Below are 27,773 nucleotides of genomic sequence, written 5' to 3' on the forward strand. Positions count from 1 at the left end.
GCGCCTTTCCCAGCGCTGTGGGAAAGCGGGGGGGGGTACCTTCCGTGGGCACTACCCGTCTGGTGGGGCAGTGATATATATTGCAGAGTGGCTGAAGACAACCAGTAGAGGCCAGAGGCTGTGGGGGTAGCTGTTGACCTGTTTCACCATCTGTTCCGTGGCTGCTGAGCAGACTGTTCAGCCCGGGCGGAGGGCCCGGCCTGGGGTCCCCATTTGCTAAAGGCTTTGGATTTGGCTCGTATGGCACACATGTGGGCAGATGCATGCGCAGGGCCTCACAAGCGCGCACAGATGCCCCTACTGCCGAAGCCCTGGCTTCAGAGCTCCTGGGCACTTGGATGGACTGATGGGGGAGCCCTTTGCTGGGAAAGTAACCAATGGGCAACTTCTGCTTTCTCTCCAGCTTGCTCAACATTACCCTTTGCGCTTTTCCTTGAGCAGACCAGAGCCAGTGGACACTTTCCACTCAGCAGCTGGTAGCTGAGGGGTTGACTTTCAGAGACTGGACCTTTCCTCTACTTTCAGAGGGTTGAAATCCATAAGCAGCCATGTTGCTGCCTGAGTTGTTCCTTAGAGCCCATCCCTCTCCGAGTTCCCAGCAGTAGTTATCCCACTGCCCAACACGAATCGAGCCCGGGGCCCAGAATCCTGGAAAGCTGTTATACTTGGCGTGAGGAAAGATGAACCCTCAACCCCCTCCTGCTCATCTGGATGATAGTTGGCTGAGACGAGGCCTGGAAAGCTCTGAGGTTTTCAGTTCGCTGGGCCCAGGGTGGGAGAGACGGAGGGCTTTCCAGAAGCTCAGCTCTGCAGCTGTTCTGCTGGGCCCTGCCCGTCTGGGGGCGACAGGACGATTCGTAATGCCAGGCGAGGGCCTTCCTGCACGAGGGCCCGCAGATGTGCAGGGTCACTTTCTAAGAGCCTTTCAGAAACAAACTCCTCATTTATTTATTTCATTTTTTCTGGCAAGAGGATGTTGTAGTCCCCAAACAACAGAAGCCACATTTTACACCAAAGTCTGCAAATAGGAAAGCAGATGGGGGATAACTTGAGCCATCCCTCGCTTCCTCCTAATTCCTAGAACTCACGCAAACGAAGATGGTTCCAGCAGATTGCCAGAGAGATCTGTAATCGAACCCTTGGCCAGGGCCCAGGGTCTACCTCAGAGAAAAGTTCGTGTTTTTTGCTTTTTAAAAAAGCCATCTGAGATGTAGTCTTCCACACCCTCTTTGACCCAGGGCCTGGGAAATGCAAGCTGGGACTACAGACCTCCCACTTAGATATATAGTAAACCACAAACCCAGCCATCTGTACTCTGGCCCTTGGCCAAGGTCAGAAACAACTTTGTTGGTAAACTAAAAGCTTCCCCTTACTTCCAAAAACCATTTTAAACTTGTTGTTTAAGATGGCAATGCCCTGCCAACTTGAAGTGGTTTTTAATTTAATCCTAAAGGCCCTGGCTGCGATGTTTCTATGCTATGGCTCACTGTATTTTCTGCGGTTTCCTGCCCAAGGTTAGTGTCATTTTGGATGATCCTTTGAGCAGGTCCCCTTAGCCAAGCTGCTGCTGACCCTGTATAGACCGACCAATTTTTGCACATGGGCTGCAGCACGTTACATTTTTTTCTCACACTTAACAAACTTAGAATAATCCCAGTTCATAACCCTGTAAAGTAGTCAGACCAGATGCAATAGTGCCCTTGAACAGTGTGTGCGTAAATGGCATAGCCAGATGCAAGCGTAGGATTTAATTGTGTTTGTTCCAACCACAGACTGGCTTCCCTAACCCAGGCTGGCTTGTCCCCGTGGCTCGGATTAGCCGTGAAATCACTTGAGATTTCTTGTCCAAACAGATGCAGCCTGACGCACACTCATGCACCCTTCCAAGGGCCTGACTGCCACTGAACACAGTGCTACCCCCATTTTGGATGTTCACACACACATCTCTTGGGCTACCTAGGGAACGTTTTAATCACTACCCTTTTGGTCACAGAGTAATTTTGAGGCCGATTCCTATGTTGCCAATATATGTTACTTTTCATCTTGGTTGAAAGGCAGAAAGGGGACATTGGTCTCTGGTTTCTCTCTCTTCCTCTCCGTGGCTTTCTCTGTTCCTGTTTTCCCTGCCTTTCTCTCTCTCTCTCTCTCTCTTTCTTTCCGTTTTGCTCTGCAACTGAGCAGCAGAAGAGATGGAAGGCTTAGGCTGCCCCACTTTCCTTGGCTGAGCTGCCCCCCTGCTCCCCACTTTGTGCCCCACCCAGCACTTCAGTAAGTCAAAATTGATTTGATGTCATGCAAAGTTGGGATAGCTACGTTTCCTTGTCAGAGATTTCCGGTCAGTGCACGGGCCACCACACGGAGAAGGAAATCCCGTTGTGATTTGCACAGTCCTTTGCTTTCTGGATTGGGCAGGAGAAATGGGAAGAGTATCCTTTTCCCCCTTTATTCCATTTTGTAAAGAAAAAAATCTCCTTTCCACTTATTTTAAGGACACTCTTCAGCTGGGCACCCTAGATTTTTTTTATATCGGGGTGTCCAACATCTACATTAAGAATCTCTACTTTTGCTTCCCATGGGTGTTCAATAGATAATTTAAAGTGGCCACAGGATGTTCTGTGATGAAGTCAACTTCCCAATTTCATATTCATACCAGAATTTTGAGTAGGAAGAGCCGAATTAGCCCCAGTCACGTATTTTGTGTGTGACCCTTGGGAAGTTTCTTAATTTCTCATGGGCTCATTTGCCTTATGTTTAAAGTGAATGTAGTAAGTCTTGCCTGCCTCACAGGGTTGTTGTGAGGGTATCATGCATGAGATAAGGAAGCCATCTAAGAACGCTCAAATAGAAACCCCAAACACTAGGGAAACGAGGTGGTGCAGCTGCTCGCCTCACGTTATCCCTGATCCCAAGATTTAAAACCTATGGCCTTGTGTCACATTGTTTACTGTCTCTTTTGGCATTGGGAAGCTCAAAAGCAGATCCATTGTAAGAAATACCACTCCCACATACCCGCATCCTCAAAAATTCAGCAACTTGTGAAAAAGAAATGACATGGACTTAGCTAACCAAATTGACATAGATCCAAGATGGGCTCGAAATAGTCTTGCCTTGTTGTTTCTTTTCAAAATTTTGGTCTGTGCTGTTATTTTGGTTCCAGTGTTTGGGTGGCATGATATTTGGATTCAGCTGTGTCCTTGCCCATGCATGTCCTGCAGCTAGCAGCATTTGCTCAATACCCAAACAGGTAGGAGAAGCTGACTAGATTTCCCTAGACGGCCCGGCTGCTGAAGAAGACAGGCACAGCGAGGCCAGTGAGCAGAGGCAGCACGAACCTCTTCCACCTTGATTGGCTCCACAATCCATAAGATTTCTTGCCCATCCACAGAAATCAATGAAGACTGTGGGGGCCAGGTCTTTGCTCGTCACATGTGGACGTTTTATCTGTGCCAGGCTGGGTCCCCACTAGTTGCTCCCCAAATTGTGAACCAGGCCATTTGAAAACGAATTGCCTCTCTTGGTTAGGGGCCCTCCTCCTAACCTCAGAAAGCCCTTTGCCCTGGAAGGCTGGCAGCCTTGAGTCAGGCCAACTTGGGTGGCGAAAGATGAGCAAATAAGCCAACACAGGTATATGCATGGTGAGCAACTCTGGAAACTGGTCCAGTGTTTGTGGCTGTTTCACTGATACTGGTGAACTGTGGTATGGTTTCCCCTCCCTGGAGCCAAGAGTGCAGCACAGGGAATGGAGATCCTAAGTAAAGCAAGACACTTTCAACCTGACCCAACGGGTCCTCTGCTGGCAAGGGTTAATGGGATGGAAAGAATCCTAGGCTGGAAACAAAAACAAAACAAAACAAAACAAAAACGGGCCCTAAGGCTCCATGGCTGACCTGGTGGGAAAAATCTTGGCATTGGAGCCAAAGAGGCCTGAGTTTGGGACCTGGCTCTGCCAGTCCCCCTCTCTAGGCCTCAGAGTCTACCTCTGTAAAATGGGACCGTACGTCAGGGTTGAGCTGACGTTAAGTGTGATAATGGATTTGAAAGCGCTTCAGTCAAAGGTGTACTTGACAAAAGAACAGGATACAGTCATCGTCCCGCATCACGCGCGGACCCCCAAGAAGCTGTAGCCTCCCTCTAAGGCATCAGTATCTTCATCGCTAAAATGAGAATAATAATTGCCTAGCTCTTAGATCAATGAAATAAAGATTAGTCAAGTGCATTTGAAATGCCAAGAGGCATTAGAAAGCTCAGTGCCCTGGTACATTGGGAGTTGAGGCTTGGTGATGAATTTAAGCCAAAGTAATGAAAATTAACCCTTCCAATCATCATTGAAAGTGCCTTGCTTTCTCAGGCTACAGATTACATCTCTGTCCCCTGGTTCCTCCTCCATCTGGTCAGCTTTGTGGGATGACAGCCTCCGATTGGGGTTTCAGTGGTTTCCTGGATACATACTATTTCCCCCTGTGATCTTGAATGCATTTGTGTGATGCGAGCATTGCTCCTGCCTGACATTGTGGGTAAATTAAGATTCCCTTATGCATCCAAAGGCCTTCAGATGGAGCATTGGACACCAATGTGCTGGGGGTTCAGGGGCTTCCATTTGCATTCTGTGTTCTCCTTCAGCCATGGGTCTTAAGAGCGTCTTTCCCAGTTGTATGTTTGCGTTGGTTGCTTTCTTGATTTCTTTTGTTCCATTTTCCCTAGGCCCCCCTGTCTTCCCCCTAAACCACAGAAAATGAGGAGACCTAGGCCTCTCTCAGTGTGTAGCCATAAACTATTTAACGGCTGTATGGAAGCGTTTATTAAGGTACTTGCTGGGGAGCCACGGAGTCCGCGAATGCGCCCAATGTAATGGCAGCCTTTCTCCACCTCCTCCCCTTGGCCAACGGCCCTACCCCGACCCACTGGAACTTTCAGTCATGCCCTGGCCCGGCCCTGGGGTGAGCTAGTTCCTCACGGCCGCCTCCTCTTAGCTTCAGCAAGGGCTTCTAGACAGACTATTTTGGTCTCTGACCATTTGATCTTAAGTGCCTTCCCGGGATCCTCAGCCCCAGAGGAGGGATCCGATCCTGATGAAACCCATGGAGTCCAAGTGGGGTTGAAATGCCAGCCATGCTCTCCTGCTTCAGAAACTGCAGTCCTAGCTAGCCTGAGGGGCAGTTAGGAAGCCACCTTGCCTCACTTCACATCCACGCCTCTCAAGAGGAGATTGGTTAGAAGCAACACAAAGAAAATCCCTGCAGATAAGAGTGTGTTTTTATACAATTAGTTATGATGATGATGATGATGATGATGATGATTAATTTTGATTGACACTATGGCAGCAAAAGAAACACATAAAATGTTTGGGAGAAAACTCTCCCTCTTGATTTTGCTTTCTGTTAGGCATTTTGGGAGAAAGGAGAAGCGCTGAGGTAGTCCCTTTAGAATTCTAGATTAACCTTGTTCATCCTAAACTAAACATGAAAGTTGCAGCTCAGTGGGCTTCTCTTTTCTTGCCTCCTGGATGCAGAGGGCAGAGGACCGAGGTGTCCGAGGTAGAAGGAATGGGGGCTCAAGGTCACTGACGGATTGCAAGAGAAAGCGGGGGGGGGGGCGGGAGATGCTTGAGAAACCTTAGGGGGAGCAGGGGAGAGGGTCCCTGCCAGTTATTTGAGAGCCCTCCATTATCCAGCAAAGCTACTTCTTGCAGAAAAGAAGGCTGGTGTCAGGCAGGAGAAAACTAAATGCTCTTGAGCTTTGCTGGCGATTTTGGAGTACTGGAAACTGCCCTTGCTCGGTGTACCCTCCTCTGTCCTGACAGGCTGCACACGGGGCCTGCAGGATGGGGTGGGGTGGGGCAGGCATGGGACCAGGTAGGCAGAGCCAGCCTGGGTCCCAGAGCTGTCTCTGCCGGTGAGCTGAGTTCTGGGGAAAGTTCCAGAAGGGGACAGCAGAACATTAGGGCACCAGTTGGGACTGCCCCGGGGCAGGGAACAGCAAGGGCTGCTTTAGGATGCCTAAAGGTGAGGCACGGAGGACCCCAGAAGGAGGGCTGCCACTGTTCGGAGGGGACCCAGAGTGAGCAGTTTGCCATCCAACAGGTCATGGGAGACGCAGCTGCGTGAAGAGTCGTTTCTTTATCGCCCTTCCTGTCTCCACCAAGACTTGTCAGTCCACCCTTACCCTCAGAAAAGCCACTTTCCTTAGCTAAGAGGGGACCAAAAGGCACATTAGCTATTCTCCCTGCCTTCAAGGAGCATATAGGGGCGCTCAGGAGGTTTTTAGCACAGAAAGCTAAGGCCATTCAGGTTGCGCACTCTGTGAATTACTGCCTGCTCGCAAGTTCCGTGGGAGCCCAGAGCCAGAAGAGCTAGGAGCGGTGAACACAGGAGACTTCTGCAGGCGTGTGGGCGTGTGACAAAAGGAAAGGAATAAAGCAGAGAGGAGCCGGACACAAGTCCCTGAGAGGAGGAAGACCATGGTCAGAGACAGGCCTTCCCGGATTTACCCAGCTCTTTGGAAACGGGTCATCAGTCAGGGCACTTGGAAGGAACTGACTCTCATTCATCGGGACTTGAAAATTCCGTGTTCTGTTTAACGAAATAGTCTTTGAATAGAGAGCTCCTGCATAAAGTATGTGACGGCCACCTACTCTGACCTTCTTCCCCCTGAACTCCTTCAACTGCACGTTTGCCCCCAGAGGTAATGACCGTGAGAAGCCAACACAGTCTTATTCTAAATCTACTGTCAGTGCTGCAGTCAGTCAGCGTTCCTTACAGCCGGTAGCACGGCCCTGGTCGCTGGTGCCCAGACTTCGTATTAGAATGGACACCCTGGTCATTGTAAGGAAAAGCGTCCTTCCGTTCAGTGCCGCAACACCCCGGAGGTAGAAAACGGCAAGAGGCATGAGCTACCGAGGGGCTGGCTGCCTGGCTCTGAAAACCCACCTAACGCATGTCACATTGCTGGAGTAAGTGCACAGCATCTAACTCAGGGGACTCGGAACAATGACACTCATTTGGCCGGAAAGAAATATATATGGTCTGTTTGTCAGCCATGATGTCATTTCTTCACAGCCACACTGTACTTATGCCACAAGCTGTCAGAGCAGTTCAACAGACTCTTCCGTGTGCCTGCTATGCTAGGCGGTATGTGGACGCACTTACACGCAGCAGGGGCTGGCCCTCAAGGATTATTGACTTTTGGAGAATGAGAAAGTCCTTCAACCTTTGTGAATGGAATGTAATTTTCTCTGATGATTCACATGATGTCTGGAAGATTCCACGTGATTGGAGAATACCCAGCTTTGAAATGCCAAACCCGCGGAAGGCTTTTCAGTAAAATAACATCCCTGGGACTCCGTGATTATGAGGGTTTAGCCAGATGAGAAAGCATCCCCAGGTTAAGAATGATGGATGCATTTATAGATTTCTAGGATCCTCAGAATTGACCCTTTTCAACATCTCAGCCAGAAGGAAACCCAGTTTTTATTACAAATTTTGAAGCCATTTAAATGTTATTTGTTCCACCCAGCCAGAAGGGAACTCAATTTTTATTATAAATTTTGAAGCCCATTTAAATTGTGTTATAAATTTTTGGAGGAAGAGCCCTCACCCCATTTCTATAAAATGAGAATATTAATTACCTAACTCGTGCACATATGATGCAATCAAATGACCTAATAGATGCCATGCTTCTATAGAGTACTCCTGGCACACAGTATGTGCTGTGGAAATACTAGCCCTTATTGTTGCCATTAGCTTTTAGGAAATTGCTCATAGCATCCCACCTGACAGGCTGTTTGCTCTGGCATTCAGGTCATTTTAGCCAACATCTAATTCTAGTGGTTTAGATGCTGGGGACTGGACAGATGACACCAGCTTGAAGGCATCCATCCCCCACTGTCTCAGGTCAGCCTCTCAAGGAGCCTGGGTGAGACGTGGCTCCCACGCCAGAGCCTGACTGCTGCACACATGGAAGAAAGAACAGACCGTGCTCCCCTGAAAATGGGTGGCGACAGTGCAAGTAAAGGCTCCAGTGCTACCTGCAAGGTCATAATGACGTTTTGACTCTCTACTGCGCTCCCTCCCCCAGGCCTTTCTCAGCTTTGGGATTCCCTGAAGTATTCTCAGTGCCAGTGTGAGGGTCAGGGGGTAGGAAGGAGAGCAAAGCCTATGGATACATACCCAGGAAGAGGTACCCAGGGTGTTTGGTTGGAAAGCATGGGAAGCTGTTTGAATGTGGAATCAGGTGGGATCCCGTTGGGCTGTATCCACAAGGCGCCTAATAAACGCAATCTTGGTACAATTAACTTTTTACTAAGAATGAGGTTTCCTGAATTGACTTCCAGGGGCAGTGTTACAGCAGATGCCAGAAGGTGTGTGTCCCTCCTTTTTGTGGGCATCTGGGCTAAGCTTAAGGTATCTTAGGTGGGCCCTTGCCCTTTGGTGAGTAAACAGCCCCCGTGTTGAGGAGAAGCTAAACGTGGGATGAGGAAGGTGCTCAGTACACACCACCCCTGTGCTTGTGACAAGGACTGCTAGAGCCCCTTTGCCACCTGGTGTCCAAGGCAGGCACCCTGGGAGGCTGGCGGGGGGCAGGGTGCGAGCTCCCGCGAGGCCCTGAGGCGCAGGGGGGCCCTCCCCATCGGCAGACTGGCCGGCAGTCTCCCCAGGACCGTTGCTGGCTGCCATTGCATTTCGGCGTTCACGGACTCTGAAGGATCTGCCTACTCTCACTGATCTTACTCCTGCATAATCTTTTCTTTTTCTCCTGCTCTGCTGCCTGTTTATTTTTTGTTATCAGAGGAAGAAGAAATGCTCGAACCAGGAACCAGGTATTTACTAGAAAGGTCCGTTAGCTCCATTCAACTGAATGGAACCTGTCTTTAGTACTGACTTCTAGAGCAGGGCCCACCTTGCCTATTGCCACAGGGCCCATTTTACTATCCTCTCCCTGACTGTAGCTAATCAAGGAGTGAATTCACAGGGGTGGGGGGCGGTGTGGAGGAGCCCCAAAGGCATCAAAATCTGTGGGTGTTTTCTGTCCCTTTACGAGAGCATATTACATTTGCCTTATTGTTTCCTCACCCGAGGAGGCTAGTAATTTAACTTGGCCCCTTTTAAAGGCAATTTAAAAATGATTTTATGTTATTTAAGTGACCTGAAATAACAGAGAGATCAACCAATCATGGAATCCAAGAGAAAACTACCCCTTGCCTAGCTCTTTGTGGCTGTGGGCCCATCTAAGAAGATGTAATTGAAAGTACATTCACCACCTCCCCCACCGACGTGTATATTTACAGCTACATCTGATGCAGCCTTTTTGACTAAGGTTGACCACTCAGTGGTCAATGGCTGACATTAGCTGTTTCCAGAACTTTTCCTCCTAACATGTTTATTGTGGAACAAAGCATCTGCATGGGTGTTTAGATTGGAACCTCGGGAGTAGACCTGGCCTTCCTTTCTCAGAGCTCCAAAGAACCCTTGGGGCCATCCTTATTTCCCATAGTGCGTTCTTCTTAATTCAGGCATCAGATAACTGCCATGCTAGAGGACGTCTTTGAATCCTGCCTTTTGATGCTTGAGCGCTGGGAAGATAGGGTTGAGTGGGGCAACATGGAGTGAAGGCAGAGCTCCCCAAGAGCAAACTCCAGCCCTATCCGTGCAGTGGGTTCCCTCCCCTTCCCTGATGTGCCTGTCAAGCCTCCTGAACCCTGATTTCTTCCCAGCTGAGTAAGAAGACAGAGCATTTCTTTAAAATTATCATAACTATGCCTTTTCCGCACGTAACTGGAGATTTTCTATTTTAACCGTTGGTGGAGACTTTAGGATTAGCAACGCCTTGCTTATTTTCCTACTAATCCGATGGTACTAATATTCTGGCTTGAGTTTGTAATCTGTGTCTGCAGTGTCGTTTTTCCTCTGCTGGCTGCCATGCCCAGTACAACTCACAATTTTTTTTCTTAAGGATTCAGGACAAGCTATACCACTCGTAGTCGAGAGCTGCATCCGGTACATCAATTTATACGGTAAGCTTGATCTTGGGGCAGTGTTCTCAGCTCTCTCCAGAACAGGTGCTGGGCTGTTCTCAGAGGAAATGAGACTCTCAGAGGAAATGAGACTTCATCTTGGAAGGCTTCCTGTTACTGCCCTGCTTCCTAGAGAGAATATGTTTCTTGCCACAGCTGCTGTGCTGAGTGCTCTTCTGAGCTCATCGGCCCGGGGACAGAAGGCAGTGGTTAAGAGGACCCAGGAACTAGGAGAACCGGGGATCAGGGAAGGCATGGCTAGGAGAACCATAGAAGTTCCTTCCCCTCTCCTGCCCCACCTCAGAGTGCTGTGCTGTGAGCACTGAACATAGCCAAGCCAGTCAGTTAGCAGGTTGACTGCAGTATGCTCCATAAAGGAAATCTGGGGTCTGGGATTTGCCAGGCACTCCCTGCGCTTCATTTGTGCTTCCATCTTTTCATTCATTCACTCCTCCAAAAATATATTTTCAGAATGCATAGCAGGCGCTGCTCTGACAATGGGAAGGAATACAGGAGTTGAATGACTAAGACGGGTGAGGCGCGGGCCTTAGGTAGCTTACATTACCAATGAGAAGGGCGAGGAAATAAACATAAGTAAATGATACAGGTTCATTAATGGTAATGCCTAGAAACTAATTAAAAAGCGCTAGAGAATGTCTGAAGGACAGCAGGGCTGCTTTGGCGAAGGAGGCGAGGAGAAACATGACTGAGGGTGACACTTGAGTAGGGAGGCCAGCCATGCAGTCTCCAGTGGGGAGCACCGCAAATAGAAAGGTCTAAGAAGGAAGGCAAGTGTGACCTGATGGGGAGGAGCCAGGACGATTGGATACAAGACACAGGTGGTAGAAATTTGATATTGGTTAAGGAAAGACCTAAACAAGCTTTTATTGAGCATGTACTATGTACAGACCAAACTTGGACTAAAGCCCGCCTTTTAGAGGTAAACACGTTTCTAAATAACAATGTGGAGAGTTGTTTTATATAGAAAAACTGAATGTGGGGGAAAAGATCACAGTCACCCCATTACTCCCCATTTAAGATGAGAGAGGCCCCTTTAACCCCTTCAATTCTATAGTTTATAATCCTATGTCATTTACTATTATGTCAGGTATCAAGGTCTCCTCTTTGTTATAGTCTTGTAGAAAGATATTAAAAAAAGAGATTGTTCTTCTTTAATGAGTTAATGCCCCCCAAACTCCTTGATCCCAGGCCAGCATGCACTCTGGACTGTAGCTTTTCTGGAAGGAAGAAGATATCTGTGTAGGTAGGGGGTGGTAGTGGTTGAGTGAGTGGTATTAATCATTCTCGCTCAAAATCTCTGTGGCTGTTACACTGAAAATGGCACTTGTAAACTCAGGCCAAGGTACTCAGTATCAGTGTACCTGGTGAACTTGGTAGGCAAAGTGCCTGTTGGTTAAACTGGAAGTTATTCACTGGTCCTGGGTTGATGTAAACCTCTTGTGGCCTTTTCCTTTAAGCCCAGAAAAGAGATCACAGACGTATGAAGCAAGATGCCTCAGAGTATTTTGGCCACAGCTGAAGTTCATTGCAAAGACTACATTTGGGCTTCTGCCAAGAGATCGTTATTGGGAATGACTCTTGAAGAAGAATGGTGGTATAAACATTACAATGTTAAAAAAAAAAAAAAAAAAAAAAGAATGGTGGGATAAAGAGACAAGCAATGGGAAGGTTCATCAATGTTTCCAAGTGATCTGATGAGCTCAAGGCATCATGGCATTTTGTGTTTGTTCCTTTCTTTCTTTTAGGACTCCAGCAGCAAGGGATCTTCCGAGTGCCAGGATCTCAGGTTGAAGTCAATGACATAAAGAATTCCTTTGAGAGAGGTAGGTGCAGAGTATCCATCTCAAGCTTGTGTCCAGAGGAAGCCAGGATGGGTGGTGTTTGTCTTAGAGTCAGCAGTGTGCCGGGGCTGGCGCATAGCAACATCTCTTTCCAAGTTTGCGTTGAGTGCCTTCACCTTAGTAGCTTGAAATCAGCCAAGGCAGGAGTATTTACACCACAGAAGTTGGCAAACGCTAAGATCTTTTCTCTGTCTTTTTCCCTCCAAGGAATTAGCTGTAAAGCCTTTACCAGCACCTGAGTGACTTTGTCTAGTGACTGTAAAGTAGTTGCTGGGAAAGAGGGTCTAGTAAAGCACTCGAAATTATGATAGGAGTTTCTGAAGGCTGCTGAGACTTTTAGAGAACTTGAAAGGACACAGGTAACACTGAGTGGCTTTTAGAATATCCTAATGCTTGGGTTTTTAAAACTTAAATTAATTTTTATTTTTTAATTTACATCCAAGCTAGTCAGCGTATAGCGCAATAATGATTTTGGGAGTAGAATCCAGTGATTCATCCCCTGTGTATAACAGCCAGTGCTCATCCCAAAAAGGGTCCTCCTTTATGCCCCTTACACATTTGGCCCCTCCCCCCACACACCACCCCTCCAGCAACCCTCAGTTTGTTGTATGTTTAAGAGTCTCTTATGTTTTGTCCCCCTCCCTGTTTTCTTTTCTTTTATAGTTTATTGTCAAGTTGGTTTCCATATAACCCCCAGTGCTCATCCCCACAAGTGCCCTCCTCCATGCCCATCACCCCCCTTCCCCTCTCCCCCACCCCCATCAGCCCTCAGTGTGTTCTCAGTATTTAAGAGACTCTTATGGCTTGCCTCCCTCCCTCTCCTTAACTATTTTTTCCCCTTCCCCTCTCCCATGGTCCTCTGTTAAGTTTCTCCTGTTCCACATATGAGTGAAAACATATGGTATCTGTCCTTCTCTGCCTGACTTATTTCACTTAGCATGACACCCTCGAGTTCCATCCACGTTGCTACACGTGGCCAGATTTCATTCTTTCTCATTGCCACATAGTATTCCATCGTATAGATGAACCACATCTTCTTGATCCATTCGTCGGTTGATGGACACTTAGGCTCTTTCCATGATTTGGCTATTGTTGAGAGTGCTGCAATGAACGAACATTGGGGTACACGTGCCCCTATGCATCAGCCCTCCTGTATCCTTTCGGTAAATCGCTAGCAGTGCTATATATATATATAATGGTGTGGTATATATCTATATACCACATCTTCTTTATCCACTCATTCATCAGTGGACATTTGGGGTCTTTCCATACTTTAGTTATTGTTGATAGCACTGCTATAAACATTGAGGTGAATGTGCCCCTTTGAAACAGCACCCCTGTATCCCTTGGATAAATACCTAGTCATGCAATTGCTGGGTCATAGGGTAGTTCTATTTTTAAGTTTTTGAGGAACCTCCATACTGTTTTCCAGAGGGGCTGCGCCAGTTTGCATTCCCACCAGCCGTGCAAAAGAGATCCTTTCTCCACATCCTCGCCGATATCTGTTGTTCCCTGAGTTGTTAATGTTAGCCACTCTGACTGGTGTGAAGTGGTATCTCATGGTGGTTTTGATTTGTATTTCCCTGAGGATGAGTGATGTTGAGCAGGTTTTCATGTGTCTGGTCTAATGCTTAGTTTTTTATGCAGTGTTTTGGCCCCCCAAAAATTGAGAACCCCATTCCCAAACCCATTTTCCTGTAGCATATCACATCCCAATTTACAAAACACTTTTTTATCCTTTCTTTTACATAATCTTCCTACAGTCTTGGGAGGTATTTGGTTTGTCCCTGTTGGCTGTGCTCTGAGCATGCCTGTCCCTGGGCTCTAGGCCTGGAGTCTCCCTACTCATTGCTGGGCTTCCTCTAGAGGGGCTGCCTCTTAAGCAAACTAACCCCTGAGTCCATCCTGAGGTCTAGCTCTCGAGTAGAGGAAGCACTCTGTCCACCCCAGCCAGACACTGCTGCAGCCCCCAGCACAGACCTCTGTGGCCCTTGGCACTTGGGCCTCACACCAGGTTTAGAGAGCAGGGTTTGGCTGGATGTGGTGCTCGGCAGCCTTCTAATGTCCCGAGGAGCTTGTTTTGGAGCCTGCTTCTGGATCACGGGCACCTAGAACCCGGAAGCCGCAGAGCGCCCCTGTTCCAAGCTCCTACTCATGCATTTATTCATCCTCCCAAAAACCATGCATTCGTCATGCCCTACACCGGGCTAGGGAGTGGGCTAGGGCCTGGAAACACAACAGGAACAAAAGACAGTCATGACTAGTAGGGAGCCAGTTGAGCAAACAGACAACAGAGTAAGCTTTGGATGGTATGGGAACCCTTAGCCCAGCTTGGATGGGGTGGGGAGGGGTAGTAAAGCCAGAGAAGTCTTCCTCGAGGAGGAGAAGCTCAAGCTGGGGCTTAATGAGTAAAAGCCTGAAAAAGCAGGGAAAGTGCATTCCAGACTAAGGGAACAGCATATGCAAAGGCCAGAAAGCAGTGAGGCTGATGGGAGGGTCAGTCATCATTCTCGGAGCATCTCTTGACAGCACTGGACAGCCCAATCCAAAGTTTTGTTTCTTCATTTCCCCCAAACCCCCTGCTGTCCTGTGTTCACTGTAAATCACCAGAACCATGGTCTGAAATCTTTGCTGGTTCCATCCTCCTGGACCCTTCCCCTTACGCAGAATTCCTTGAGACTCATGGCTGAACTCACTGCCCGTTGCCTCCAGCCTGGTGACTGCCACTGCCTCAAATTTCCCTGCTTCTCTCTTGTACCAGGAAGCCAGGCCCTATCCCCACCCCAAGAGCACTGCTTTCTTTCCTTCTTGAATGTGGTTCTCTGAGGTCAGTGCCTTCTGTCACTTGCTTGGGTGCCTTGCAGGGGTGATGTACAATTTAAGACTTCTCTGTTCCGAAGAGGCCTTGGATCGCCCCACTGGGCAGAGATCACCTGATCCAAATCTCAGCTACCAAAATGTTTTCTGCTTTTCCTTTGCCTCAAATATGCAGTCAGCTCCTCTAGATCTTTCCATCATTCCAAAATGAATCTCATTCTTGTGACAGCTGGGGCTTTCTGCTCCACCTAAGCTTATCATGAACCATGGCTTATTCTACAAAAAAAAAAAAAAAAATTAGTTCCTGGAATGTCTCTTTCAGAAAAGTCAGTTCCTGGCTTCTCTGGGCTGGCTAGTGCCCAGATCTCCCACTTACTCTTTTCTGTTTCTTCATGTTCGCCAACAAACTGCCCTGGGTTTGGCTCCTTGCCCAGCTGACCCTCAGGGTCACCTCCGCCTCTCCTGAAAATTTCTCTGCACCCTGGCAACCAGGTGGCAAACCTAGGGTGTTCAGTATTTCTCTTAGCGCCCACTGCTCCGTCCCACACACTCTAACTTGTGACTGAATTTTCTCTCAAAACCAGCACATTGTATGTTTTATTTGTTAAAATGCAAGTCTCCTAGTCCCTGCAGGGTGCCTGTCCTTTGCCATTTGTTCAAGATCCAGGTCTTTTTCTTCCTTGGCCCCCTTCTTTCTCTCTCGGGTGAAGTTTTTGCCTGCATTCCTTGTATGAGGCTGTTCAAAGGAGCACAGATCTGTTTTCTTTAAGATTCTGAAAAATGGCAACATGTAGGAAAATCATTCTTGGCTTATTATGCCTAAGCCCACTTTCTTTTTCTTCTGACATGAGTCAGCCAGGGTTTTAGTCGAGCTGGTGATGATAATGATATGATTTTTTTTAAATGTTTATTTTTGAGAGAGAGAGTGAGACAAAGCATGAGCAGCGTAGGGGCAGAGAGAGAGGGAGACACAGAATCCTTAGGCTCCAGGCTCTGAGCTGTCAGCACAGAGCCTGATGCGGGGCTCAAACCCACAAACTGTGAGATCATGACCTTAACCAAGTCAGACACTTAACCAACTGAGCCAGCCAGGTGTCCCTAATGATGTGCTTCTTTGCTGTCAGCAAACCTTAAACTCATCACTCAAGTTTTGTGATCTTTCTGTAATCTGACAAAATGAAGAGGAAATATCACAAAAAGGCAGGAAAGTGGCAGCCCTGCCGCGGAGAGCCATGCTGGCTTCTTGTGTCTCAGGCCAGTTTCCCTGGACAAACTGTTTTCTCCCCCACCAACCAATCCACTGTCCCCTTTGCAGGTAACAATGAGGGGGCGGCCAGGGGTCTCTCCTTATTTGGAGGGGTGGCTGGAAGGGGAGTCCATGGCCTTGTCAGCCTGTGCAGGTCAGGACAGGGTTTGGATTTGAGGCTGAAGTCACGGCATGTAGAGTCGGACACATTTGAGATGTGGCCCTTCAGAGATCTATTTCCTGCCCCAGGGAGACGCTGGGAGGGGTTGTCATGGTGAGGAGCCTCAGCACAGGCTTAGGAAGGCCTGTGGCCACAGAGATGCCCTTGTGTGAGACCACCTGCGGGCTTCCTGCCGCGCACCCCCCCCCCCCCCCGCAGCAGGTTTCTTCAGAGTCTGTTAAGCACCCACTGTGTGTGCTCTGCCCTGGGTGCAGCCCTGCCGTAAAGCGCCTGGCGATGCCCAGGTGACCTGGCCGAGAGCGCCATAGTCAGGGCTGTTGGGTAACACTTCTAGAATCCCCGGGACGTTAGCTAGCCAAGCATGAGCGCAGCTTTCTCTCAGACTTGCCTAGGATTTTAGCTGTAATTCTCCTCCCGGAGGAAGCCCTCATTCCCGTGAACCATCCCATTCATCCTGAACTCTGGAATTCGAGTCATTTCTGGAACCAGAATGGACTCACCTTGTAGAAAGCCAAAGGTCTACACCAGGAAGAGAGGATATTTGGATGGTTCCTTTTATGGCCTTCTGAGAGGAAGAGGAAGAGCAAATGGTGTGTGTGTGTGTGTGTGTGTGTGTGTGTGTGCGTGTGTGCGTGTGTGCGCGCGCGCACGTGTGTGTGTGTGTGTGCACATGTTACGTACATATATGGTGTGTATATATAAAGTCCATATGTTAATTGTGCATGACAAGGAGAGCTAATATGCAATATGGAGGAAAAATCCATGTGCTTTTGAATCATGAGAGCACAGGGTAACATGTGGTAAATAATAGGGAAAGAGCTCATTTGAACCTGTCTGGTTCTTCACAGGGACCTCAAGGGCAGCTGCAGAACGGAGGGGCTGAGGAGGGGGTGCAGACCTCTCCTCCCAGCTCATCTAAGATAGCTTTGTTTTGTTTATTTTTATTTTTTAAGTTTATTTATATATTTTTGAGAGAGAGAGAGAGCATGAGTGGAGGAGGGGCAGAGAGAGGGGGAGGGAGAGAATCCCAAACAGGTTCCGCACCGTCAACGCAGAGCCCGGCAGACTTGGGGCTCGGTCCCATCAGCTGTGAGATCCTGACCTGAGCCGAAATCGCGAATTGGACACTTCGACCGAGCCACCCAGGTGCCCCTAAGACAGCTTTGTTTTATATGTTGAACAGAGAAATTTTTTCTTAGAAAAGGTTAGGATTCTACCCTCTTTCTAAAAAATTTTTTGAATGTTTATTCATCTTTGAGAGACAGAGCATGAGCAGGGGAGGGGCAGAGAGAGGGGGAGACACAGTTTGAAGCAGGCTTCAGGCTCCGGGCTGTCAGCAAAGAGCCCAACGCGGGGCTCAGACCTACCAACGGCGAGATCATGACCTGAGCTGAAGTCAGATACTTAACCAACTGAGCCCCCCATGCGCCCCTAGGATCCTACCTTTAAGGAGGGAGGGAGGGAGAGAGGAAGACAGGCCTGCAAGCAGACAGATCAGCTTGAAAACCAGTGGTAAAAAGGAGAACATCTCCCAGGCATTACTACGAGACCTGGGGCTGCCAGGGTCTGTTCTCACTGTGTGAATGTGGGCAAATCACTTCGCTTGTTGGGCCCTCAGCTTTCTTGCAGGAGAGAATGGTAGTGTTGGAACCATGCCTTCCCCCGTGCCATGCAGTGCTGTCGTGAGGACTAAGAGAGATCACGTGTGTGAATGTGCTTCTCACTTGAGAAGTGCTTTGTCAGTATAGACACTGATTTTTTATGTTTTCCTCTCTTCCTTCCCTGCAAGGAGTTCTTCTCTCCTCCTGTGGGGGTAGCTGACCGACGGAACATTGGTGTCTCTGCCACCATATACAGTCAGTCAGGCTGGGCACCACGCACGGGAGCCCAGGCAAGGAGGGCAGGTGGGAGCTGAACTCTGGCTCATGCTCTGTAAGCCACAAGACCTGGCTCAGGAAGGAAGCGGCGGGGGGGGGCGGGGGGGGGGTGTCTCTCTAATTTGCACTACAGCATGTTGGGGCTGGCTGAGGCCTTGGCAGTGACATGCATTCTTTTTCTATGGAGGTGGAGAAAAGGGATCCAAGTATGCATTTCCAGCTCTGCTCCTCACTGCTTGCCAATCTTAGAACAGTCCGTGGGCTGCTCTGGGAGAAGGAGGAAAAGCTCGCTGTGCAGACATCTGTCAGCACCTTCAGAGAGCTGTTAGATTGCTCCACGCTCCCTTTCATCTCCTCTCGTGGAAACTCGGGGTGATCTAGCTGAGCAGCCCTTGATTAAATAGAAAAGTGCTGCCCTTCTGAAATATCACTGTCCCCTGTCCAAGTGGCAAAAATTTGAAAGATTGACAGCACTCCATGGGCAGGACTGTGGAAAAGAAGCATTGTCCTGTGTTGCCAAGTAGGAGTATAGTGCAGGCCCAGTGGGGAGAGGATTTGTCTCTATCTAATGAAACTATGTATACATATGCTCTTTGACCCACGATCCCACTTCTAGGACATGACCAGAGACACACCTCCACAAATACAAAAACACCTGCACAAGGCTATTTGTGGAGGCATTATTTGTAATAATGAAAGGTTGGAAAGAAGCCACACATCATGGGAGATTGGCTGACTAAATCATGGTCGATCCATGAAATAGAGTACTTTGCAGCCGTTTAAAAAAAAAGAAGAGGGGCGCCTGAGTGGCTTAGTCGGTTAAGCGTCCGACTTTCGCTTAGGTCATGATCTCGCGGTTCGTGGGTTCGGGCCCCGCGTCGGGCTCTGTGCTGACTGCCAGCTCAGAGCCTGGAGCCTGTTTCAGTCTGTGACTCCCTCTCTCTCTGACCCTCCCCTGCTCTCGCTGTCTCTCTCTCTCTCTCCTAGAAATAAATAAAACATAAAAAAAAAATTTTTTTTTAAAAGAAGAATCAGGAGGATCTCTATGAACTGATATGGAGGGATTTGTAGTGTTTATTGTGAAGCAAAGAAACAAGTGTATGCAGCAATATTGTATACTGCTTACATTTGTGGAAAAAGTGAAGGGAAATAAAAAATTCGTATGTATGTTATTTACTTAAGAGGGCAAACCAGCAACTAATGAAAATGGTCAAATGTAAGGTATGGAGGGAAGAAGGATAAGAGTAGGACTTGTCTGCATGCAACTTTTCATGTGTTTTTGGCTTTTGGACAATTTAAATGCTTTATATTTTCAAAATTACACATTTAAAAAAAAAAAGGATTTCTAAAAAAAAAAATCAATCCCTGAAATTGAATATAAGTAGAAACAAGCTGTGTATCGAATTGATCATCACACAAAGAGTAACTTTTGGACATATGCGCTGGTTATACATTTTTAACAGCTTTATTGAATTAGATACCATAAAGCTCACCCATTTTTAAAGTGCACACGTTAGTCATTTTAGTGTATTTACAGAGATGTATGATCATCACCCTAATTCAGTATCAGAAATTTTCATCATTCTCGAAAGGAACCTTGTCCCCATTTGTAGTCACTTGCTATTCCTCCTATATCTCAGCCCCCCACAGTAGGCAAGCACTAATCTACTTTCTGTCTTCTGACCATACATCTTTAGTGGGATACATTCTTAGAACTAAATCTACCCCCCTCAAAAAAAAAAAAAAGCCCCTGCAAAGAAATCTTAAATTTTATAGTGGTGATGTTGCTATTCAAATTTCCAAACTGTGTTATGTATATTGTAGAATAAAGCAGATAACAATGTTAGTGTTATTCAGAACCAAAATTTTCACTAAGAAAAATGAAGTGCAAATATAAAATAAAGTAAGGTAAAGATAAAATTTTATGTTGAATATGAATTGGAAATAACTATGTGAACTCATGAAAAAATGATATGTATTCTTGCTCTATCTCCTGAAAAGGTTTAGCAGCTCTCTGTAGCACTCCTTTACCAATGAGCACACCTGGAGCTTAGATCTTGGCTTCTAATTACCATTCCCTACAGAAAAGCAAACAGATCTCCTTGGAGCAATGTTTGATTCCAGATCTGGGTCAAGGAAGGTACAAGGTGATCAGTGGACATCTTTTGTGCCATAAAGCAAGGAAGTGCTCAGTGGAGGTCACATATAAAGGACATTTGTCCCTGGCAAAATTAGAGACAATCTGAGCATTCCAAATAGTGATAATAATGGATTATGACACATTGAATTAGAAATTACAAAAACAATCCCTTAAAGATGCTAAATAATAACAATAATAAGTAGAAGAGGAAGTGAACATGGGGAAACCTCTTCTTTATGGAAGAATGCCAGCTAATAAATGTAGAAGAAATTAGAAAATCACCATTTTGCAACCGCAGGATAATAATTGATTCAGGCAAAAATCATCAGTGGATGTTAACGTGTTAACACCAGTAGGTGAAACATGTTGAGCACAATGACATGTACATAGATCACTTGTCTACTTCAAATATAGTTTATATTCTATACTTATTTTTACAAAAGGAAAGTAAACCTTTGCAGTGCAGAAATCTAGAGGTCACTCAATCCACTGATCACACTTAGTACCACCAGTAGCAAGACAGGCTGATATTATGTGCCTCTGGATACAATAAGGTGTCTACAACACTCATGTACAATTTTTGCCAAAAATGTTTAACTTAAATCAAATCTTGAGGAGACAGTAAGACAAATCCAGGGTGGGAGGCATCCTATAAGGCAACTGGCCTAGACTCTTCAGAAGGGGCAATATTCTAAAAAAGCTACGACAAAAAAATATATTGAGGTCTCTTTTACATTCAAAAGACTAAGGTGGGGCACCAGGTGGCTTCGTTGGTTAAGTGTCTGACTCTTGATTTTGGTTCAGGTTATGATTTCGTGGTTGTGAGATCAAGCCCTATGTCCATGCTGGGCATGGAGCCTGCTTAAGATTCTCTCTCTCCTTCTCCCTCTGCCTCCCCCCACCCCCAAAAATGAATAAATAAATAAAATAAACATAAGACTAAGGAGTCATAACAACCAAATGAATTGTGGGAATGTTGATTAGATCTTAGCTCTTGAAAAAAATCTATGAAAGACATGGGGAAATTGGGAATATCTGAATGTACATGAGATGGTGTTTTGGAACCATTGTTAATTTTTTCTTAGATGTCATGATACCGTGTGGTTATGTAGGAGAATATCCTTATTCTTAGGAGAAATGGATTGAAGTATTTAGCAGTGATGTGCTATGATATCTACAAAATACCCTCAAATCATCGAGAAATAATAAATACAAGTAAAGAAAGCATGCAGATATGGCAGAAGATGAGTGTAAGTTAATGAGTGTGAGTGGTGACAGATGCTCAGTGTTTTAGTTTTACAGTATTGCCATAGATTTTAATATTTTCAAAACTAGTTACAGGGAGAAGGGCTGGGCCAGGCCATCCCTTCTGCCATCAGCACATGTCCCCCCCTTACCCAGCTGAGTCATCACCTACTGTTTCTTCTCAGGTGAAGATCCCCTTGTGGATGATCAAAATGAACGTGATATCAATTCAGTTGCTGGTGTTTTAAAACTGTATTTCCGAGGACTGGAAAATCCACTCTTTCCTAAGGAAAGGTTTCAAGATTTGATATCTACTATTAGTAAGTATTTCCCAGGTGGAATGGTGGAATGACCCACACTCTTCGACATATCTTTATTGAAGTTGTACTATGGGCTCATCACTGTGAAGGGAGGGGGGTACTACGAAAGAAGCAGTATGGTCCTTGTTCACACAGAACTTAAAAGCTAGTTGTAGAGATAACAGGATACTGGAAAATGGCATGGTACAGCCCTGGGTATGAATGGCGCTTGGAGAAGAGGCAGAGGAAGGCTTGGTTTTGCAGATCGCAGCTGAGGGAGGGATGTGAGCAGAGCCTTCCAGGAGGAGCAGACAGAGTATCCTGAGAAGAGTTTGGGGACACACAGACCAATGGGACCAGCGGAAGGGTGTCCCAGGGTAAAATAGAGGGTAAAATAGAGCAAGAGAGGTGAGACCTTGCAAGGATTTGGAGCCTTTCCCCTTGGGTGATGGGGACACACAGAGGGTTTGGGAGTCAGGCCAGCCCAATGACATACAAGGAAAATGGTGAAAATAAGTTGACTGTGGGCTTCTTCCAAAGTCACGAGCCATATCTTGACAGGTATTTCTATAGATGAAGGCGAGAGCCCAATCTAGGGGGCTGAAGTAAAGGCACCTTGACTGTAAGATGGCCAAACCCAAGGCAACATTTTGGGAATTTTTAAACATAAACTTTTAAATATTACAATATGGAAATCTTAGTGTTTCAGAATAAACTCTTTAATTGATTTACGGAAAATTGCCCCACACCCAGTGTTATGAGGGATACTTCTCACAGTGCTCTGAGAGAGATTTGCAGCCAGGAAAGGGCCCCTGGGGGCTGGAGGCTTCAAGCCTCTTACCTGCCTGATGTAAAAGAGCCTTCCTCTGCCCTTCCACCCTCCACACTACCTCCTGCTCATCTTTTCAGATCCACTTCTAGCTGTAAATCACCCTCAGAAATTCCAGACCACGGGGGCATCCGGGTGGCTCAGTCAGTTGAGCATCCAATTCTTGATTTTGGTTCAGGTTGTGATCTCACTGTCGTGAGACTGAGCCCTGACTTGGGCTCTGCACGGGGCGTGGAGCCTGCTTAAGATTCTCTCTCTCTCCTCTTTCCCTCTAACCCTCTCCTGCTTGCATCTATGTGCTCGCTCGCTCGCTCTCCCCACCTCTCTCCCTCTCCCTCTCACTCCCTCTTCCTGACCCTCTCTCTCCCTTCATCCCTCTCCCTCTCTCAAAAAAAGAAAGAAAGAAAGAAATTCATTCCAGGCCACAAGGGCCCAGCCCAGTCTGAGCCCCATGTCACATGCTCAGCTAGTGTTTCCAGAAGCCACATTAGTCTAGTTCCTGAGCAGAGCCCTGAGCAGACAAGGTGGTTCACCTCTGGTACAAGCTCAGAACATCACATACCATGGATCGCACCTCACATCACCCTGTGGAAAAAGAAATCCCTTCTCATTTCCCTCCCAAATGCTGTGACTACTTCAAGGAGAAAATTCCAGAGGTCCGTCTCCCTTCTAAACACAGAGAGGGGGCCTCCGTCTGACATGTTTGTACAGTACGATGCCTACCTGTAATTTAGTAACTTGTTTTGCTTTCATTGTCTATTTTTATGCTACCTCCTAATTATAGCAAGTGTTCCTGGTTTCCCATTTACAGAGGGAGGTAAACTTTCCTTTTTAAATATATGGATTTAAGAAAAAAATGTATTTAAGTGGAGGTGGTACTGGGGCGGTGATGACTGAAGCTAAGGACACGGAGCAGCCTGGATCGAGGGCAATGGAATCAATAAAGGTCCAGAAACTCTTAGTTCTGTGGGGGGCTTGGCCACGGCTTCTCAGTGCCAGACTCTGAAGGTAGGCTAGAGTGTTCTGGGCAGAGTAGAGACACCACCAGTGCGTACAAAGGCCCAGGGGCAGGAAGGCCCTCTGTGAGAGGGAGATGGTGGATAGGGCAGCCTGGCCAGGGGTTCTCAGGGGGGACACTATTGGTATTTAGGGGAGTGCAGTGCCTTGCTGTGTGTCCCATACATTCAGGACACTTGACGCCTTGGCCCCTGGATCCGAAATGCACCCTGCAGTCACTGTGACAACCCCCAAGGATGCCCCATAGAATCGTAAATGTCTAGAAGTGTGCACTACCACCTCATTTGAGAAACATGGCTCTGTATCATCTTCAGATACTCCAGGAAGGGGTAGCAGCTGAGAGGTGAGACAGGCGAGGTTCGTTGAAGCCCCACGGTGAAAAGCCTGAGATACAGAGGAAAAACCAGAGAAGTCGCATTTTATTTTTTTTTCAAGTTTATTTATTTATTTTGAGAGAGTGTGTGTGAGCAGGGGAGGGGCAACGAGAGAGAGACGGAATCCCAAGCAGGCTCCGTGCTGTCAGTGAAGAGCCCGACGCACGACTTGAACTCACAGACCGTGAGCTCATGACCTGAGCCAAAACCAAGAGCCGACGGTTAACTGACTGAGCCACCCAGGCGCCCTAAGAGAGGTTGCACTTTAAAAGGAACGTGCTGACAGATGTGGAGGCTGCAGAGAGGGGCTGTGTGAGAAAAACATGTTTTCTGAGAAAGAACCTGGCATAGGCTTGCCCACTGGCCCTGCAGACAAACGTCGGAGCTCTGGTGCTCACCCTCCAAGCCAGCTTTCCCCCTGCACACCCTCTCCACCAGGCAAACCCACACAGCACTTCTCTCTACCACGCCCAATTTGCTGCTCCCACCCCTGGCCTGACTGATACAAATACCAATGTCTCTGCCTAGGACTGACCTGAAGACGGGCGTGGGCGGTCCGATCGCAAGCATCTGCGAGGCCCGTTGGCCAATACATAGCTGTCGAGTTGGTTATTTAGTCAACCCTCATTTCCAGCCTACTTTGCACCGTGCCTGTGTTTCGCAGGCGTCAGGTGACAGAAACTCAGCCTACACCGGATTCGTTCATAAAAGGGAATGTACTGGGGCGCCTGGGTGACTTAGTCGGTTAAGCATCCGACTTTCGCTTAGGTCATGATCTCGCGGTTCGTGGGTTCGAGCCCCACGTTGGGCTCTGTGCTGACTGCCAGCTCAGAGCATGGAGCCTGTTTCAGTCTGTGATTCCCTCTCTCTCTGACCCTCCCCTGCTCACGCTGTCTGTCTCTCTCTCTCCTAAAAATAAATAAAACATTAAAAAAATTAAAAAAATAAAAGGGAATGTACTGACTCACATTCTTGCCCTGTGCGGCCACGTCAGGGTCACCTGTCAATCCCCAGAACCACGTGGACTGATTGAGGAGCAAATGTTGGTTGTACTTGGCTCTCTGAGGACGAAAGACAGCCTGAAAAGCCCCCTTTATGTTACAGAACTGGAGAACCCGGCTGAGAGGGTGCACCAGATCCAGCAAATCCTCATCACCCTTCCCCGCGTGGTCCTAGTGGTCATGAGATATCTCTTCGCTTTCCTCAACCAGTGAGTTGCTCGGCCAAGGGGGTGGCGGGGGGGACTCTTTGCCTCAGCTCTGGCCTCCTTTGGGAGGGGGTGTCCTGAGGCTTCTGCAGGTGCAAAACAGAACATGGAACCCTCCTGGAGTTGAGTAGAGCCCTCAAAAGACAGAACCCACAGGGGGGAAGATTCACCTTTCTCGGGTGACTTGTGAGTACCTCCTTTCTTGTAGCCTCTCGCAGTATAGCGACGAGAACATGATGGACCCCTACAACCTGGCCATCTGCTTCGGGCCCACCCTCATGCACATCCCTGATGGGCAGGACCCCGTATCCTGCCAGGCACACGTCAATGAAGTCATCAAAACCATCATCATCCATCATGAAGCCATCTTCCCCAGCCCCCGGGAGCTAGAGGGACCTGTGTATGAAAAATGCATGGCTGGAGGGGAAGAATATTGGTAAGATTTCATTCCTCTTAATATTATTATTATCACCATCGCTGTTGTTTTTGCTGTTGGACAGGAACAGTAAGAAATCCTTCGATTTTCTTACTGCTTTATTGTCTGTACTCCCATATGCATTTCCTCATTTGAGCTTTGCTGCAGCTTTATACAAGACATAGTTACATCAGCCAGGACTCTCTCGGTTTGAAAGAGACAGAGCTACAACTCAAACTGGGCTAAGCTAAGTGGGAATCTTTTGGTTTACTTTACTTAACTAAAAAGTCTAGGATTACAACTTCAGGTATAGCTGGATCCAGGGGTTCAACTGTTATTATCAGGAATTCATCCTGTAACCCGCAGCCCCTGGCTCTGCTTTCTTCTGCATTGGCTTCATTCTCAGGCAGCCTCTCTGTTGGTGGCTTCAGGAAGGCATACGGTAACTCCAGATTTTCGAGAACATTCTCTCAGCGTCCCCGGTGGAAAAAGACCTTCTCTTTCTCAAGTGTCCCAAAATAAATCCAAGAAGTATATCCCCTTGCTGAGGCATGGGTCTGGTGAGCTAATCCCATTAGTTAGAAGATGCAAAGCTGTCAAGGGCCAGATGTGTCTCAAGCCCTTCAGAGGCAGCAGGGGACTGGATAATAATCCCCACCTCAGCCTCTTGAGAAACAATTTCCCTTTTCCAGACAAAGTGAGTTCACATTTTCCAGACAAAGTGAGTTCACATTCTTTGAGAGCTCCGGGCCAGGTCAGCACTTGACAGTGGGGTACTTGTGTGTCCCTGGTACCACACAAGGTCTTGGGAAAAAAATTTAGAACCTAATCAAAATCATGGCAGACCGCCTTCCCCAGACTAAGACCGTAAAACGTGGCGAAGAAAGGACGTTTTTTTTTACATGTGGAGGAGACAGGAGAACAGAACCCCACCTGACAGAGACCCGTCAGCGGATTCCTATTCATTCTTTATTCTCAATCCCGGACGACGCACAGCTGTATATTAGGTGTTACCCACACTGCTTTCCGCTAGGGGCCCACAGGGGAGTTTGTCTCTGGGTTATCAAAGCATTCCTGAACTCTTGATTCACTTCAAAGAAGAGACACTCCAGCCCCTTTGTTTCCTCCCCGTCCCCCATAGAAATGTGGGCCCGGCTGGCTTGCAGTCACAGCCCTGGAGTAGGCTTTCTGTGAGGCTCCGGGAGCAAGTCTGTCCCCGTTCCTTCCGTAACAGAGACATTAAACAGCCAGCAAGCACACTTTCTGGACAAAGAAAGCTTTTCACGCAGCGTTTGCCATCGTTACCACTTCTCTTTTCTTGCCGCAGTATATATAATTTGTGTCCTGGGAGGGGTCCTCAAGATCGGTTGTACTTACCGAAGAACAATATACAATAACCACACTTTCCTCAATCCCATTTGTGTCTCATGAGGAAGGAAAACTATTACGTTGGAAGCATTTGCAAAGCCAAAAGGGGGGATTTGGCCGAGGGTCTCCTTGGAGTGGACAACGTTCATTCATTCAGTTAGACAAATGGTTGCCGAGTGTCTGCCCTGGGCCAGGCCCTGGGCAGGGGGGCAGGGATGTAACCCGAGCAGGATTAACCCCTGATGCAGGGAGCTTTGGTGGAGGAGGAAACCGGCAGCTCCAGAAGTGAGGCTCCTTGAGCCGATGTAGCGAGGTCAGGAAGGGCTTCCTGGAGGAAACTTAACTGAGGTGGGATGGACTGGAGTCAGCCAGGTGAGGAGTGGGCAAAGAATGTTCTGGACTTGGAGCGTTCAGTACAATGGACGGTGGTTCCCTGTGGCCAGAGTGTTGCCTGTGTCAAGGGAATGGTGAGGGAGAATGCTTCACAGGCCAGCAGGAGCCAGGTTATGAAAGGTCTTAAACAAGCCAGTGTGCCAAGTCTGGACCTTATTATCCAGGAGGCAATGGAGAATTTTCATAATGAAGTTCATGTTCTTTCAAATGGCATTGCAAATGTCACCTCCTCTGAGAAGCCCTCCCTGACCACCCTATGCAGGTCCCCTCAGCTGTTCTTGTCTCTGCTCATTTGTTCCTACATAACACATTTTGGCTTGTGGCAGTTTTATTTCCTGGCCCACGAGGGCAGAGTCTGTGTCCACCTTCCCCATCAGTGCGTCTCTCCTACCTCCCACAGTGCCTGGCATATATTAGGACTCCATCAATGGCTCAGTCAAAAAAAACTGACTAGGTGAATAAACTGTGGCCTGAAGAAGCTTATAATCTAGCAA

General features: G+C 47.6%; 1 protein-coding gene across 2 annotated transcripts in view; it reads left to right on the plus strand.

Annotated features, from left to right (window-relative positions):
- SRGAP3 (SLIT-ROBO Rho GTPase activating protein 3) overlaps positions 1-27,773 on the plus strand; it is a 263,789-nt gene that overhangs the window by 209,740 nt on the left and 26,276 nt on the right. The window contains exons 12-17 of one of the 2 annotated variants that reach the window (XM_039231356.1): positions 4,702-4,804; positions 9,949-10,009; positions 11,776-11,853; positions 21,563-21,697; positions 25,001-25,106; positions 25,312-25,539. In XM_039231356.1, the coding sequence (XP_039087287.1) occupies positions 4,702-4,804; positions 9,949-10,009; positions 11,776-11,853; positions 21,563-21,697; positions 25,001-25,106; positions 25,312-25,539 (711 nt within the window). Of the gene's footprint in view, positions 1-4,701; positions 4,805-8,784; positions 8,816-9,948; positions 10,010-11,775; positions 11,854-21,562; positions 21,698-25,000; positions 25,107-25,311; positions 25,540-27,773 lie in introns of both variants that reach the window. The other variant, XM_039231357.1, reaches the window with a different exon arrangement.

The sequence above is a fragment of the Hyaena hyaena genome, unplaced genomic scaffold (genome assembly GCF_003009895.1).
Source record: "Hyaena hyaena isolate Hyena2069 unplaced genomic scaffold, ASM300989v1 scaffold_56, whole genome shotgun sequence".
Classification (NCBI taxonomy): domain Eukaryota; kingdom Metazoa; phylum Chordata; class Mammalia; order Carnivora; family Hyaenidae; genus Hyaena; species Hyaena hyaena.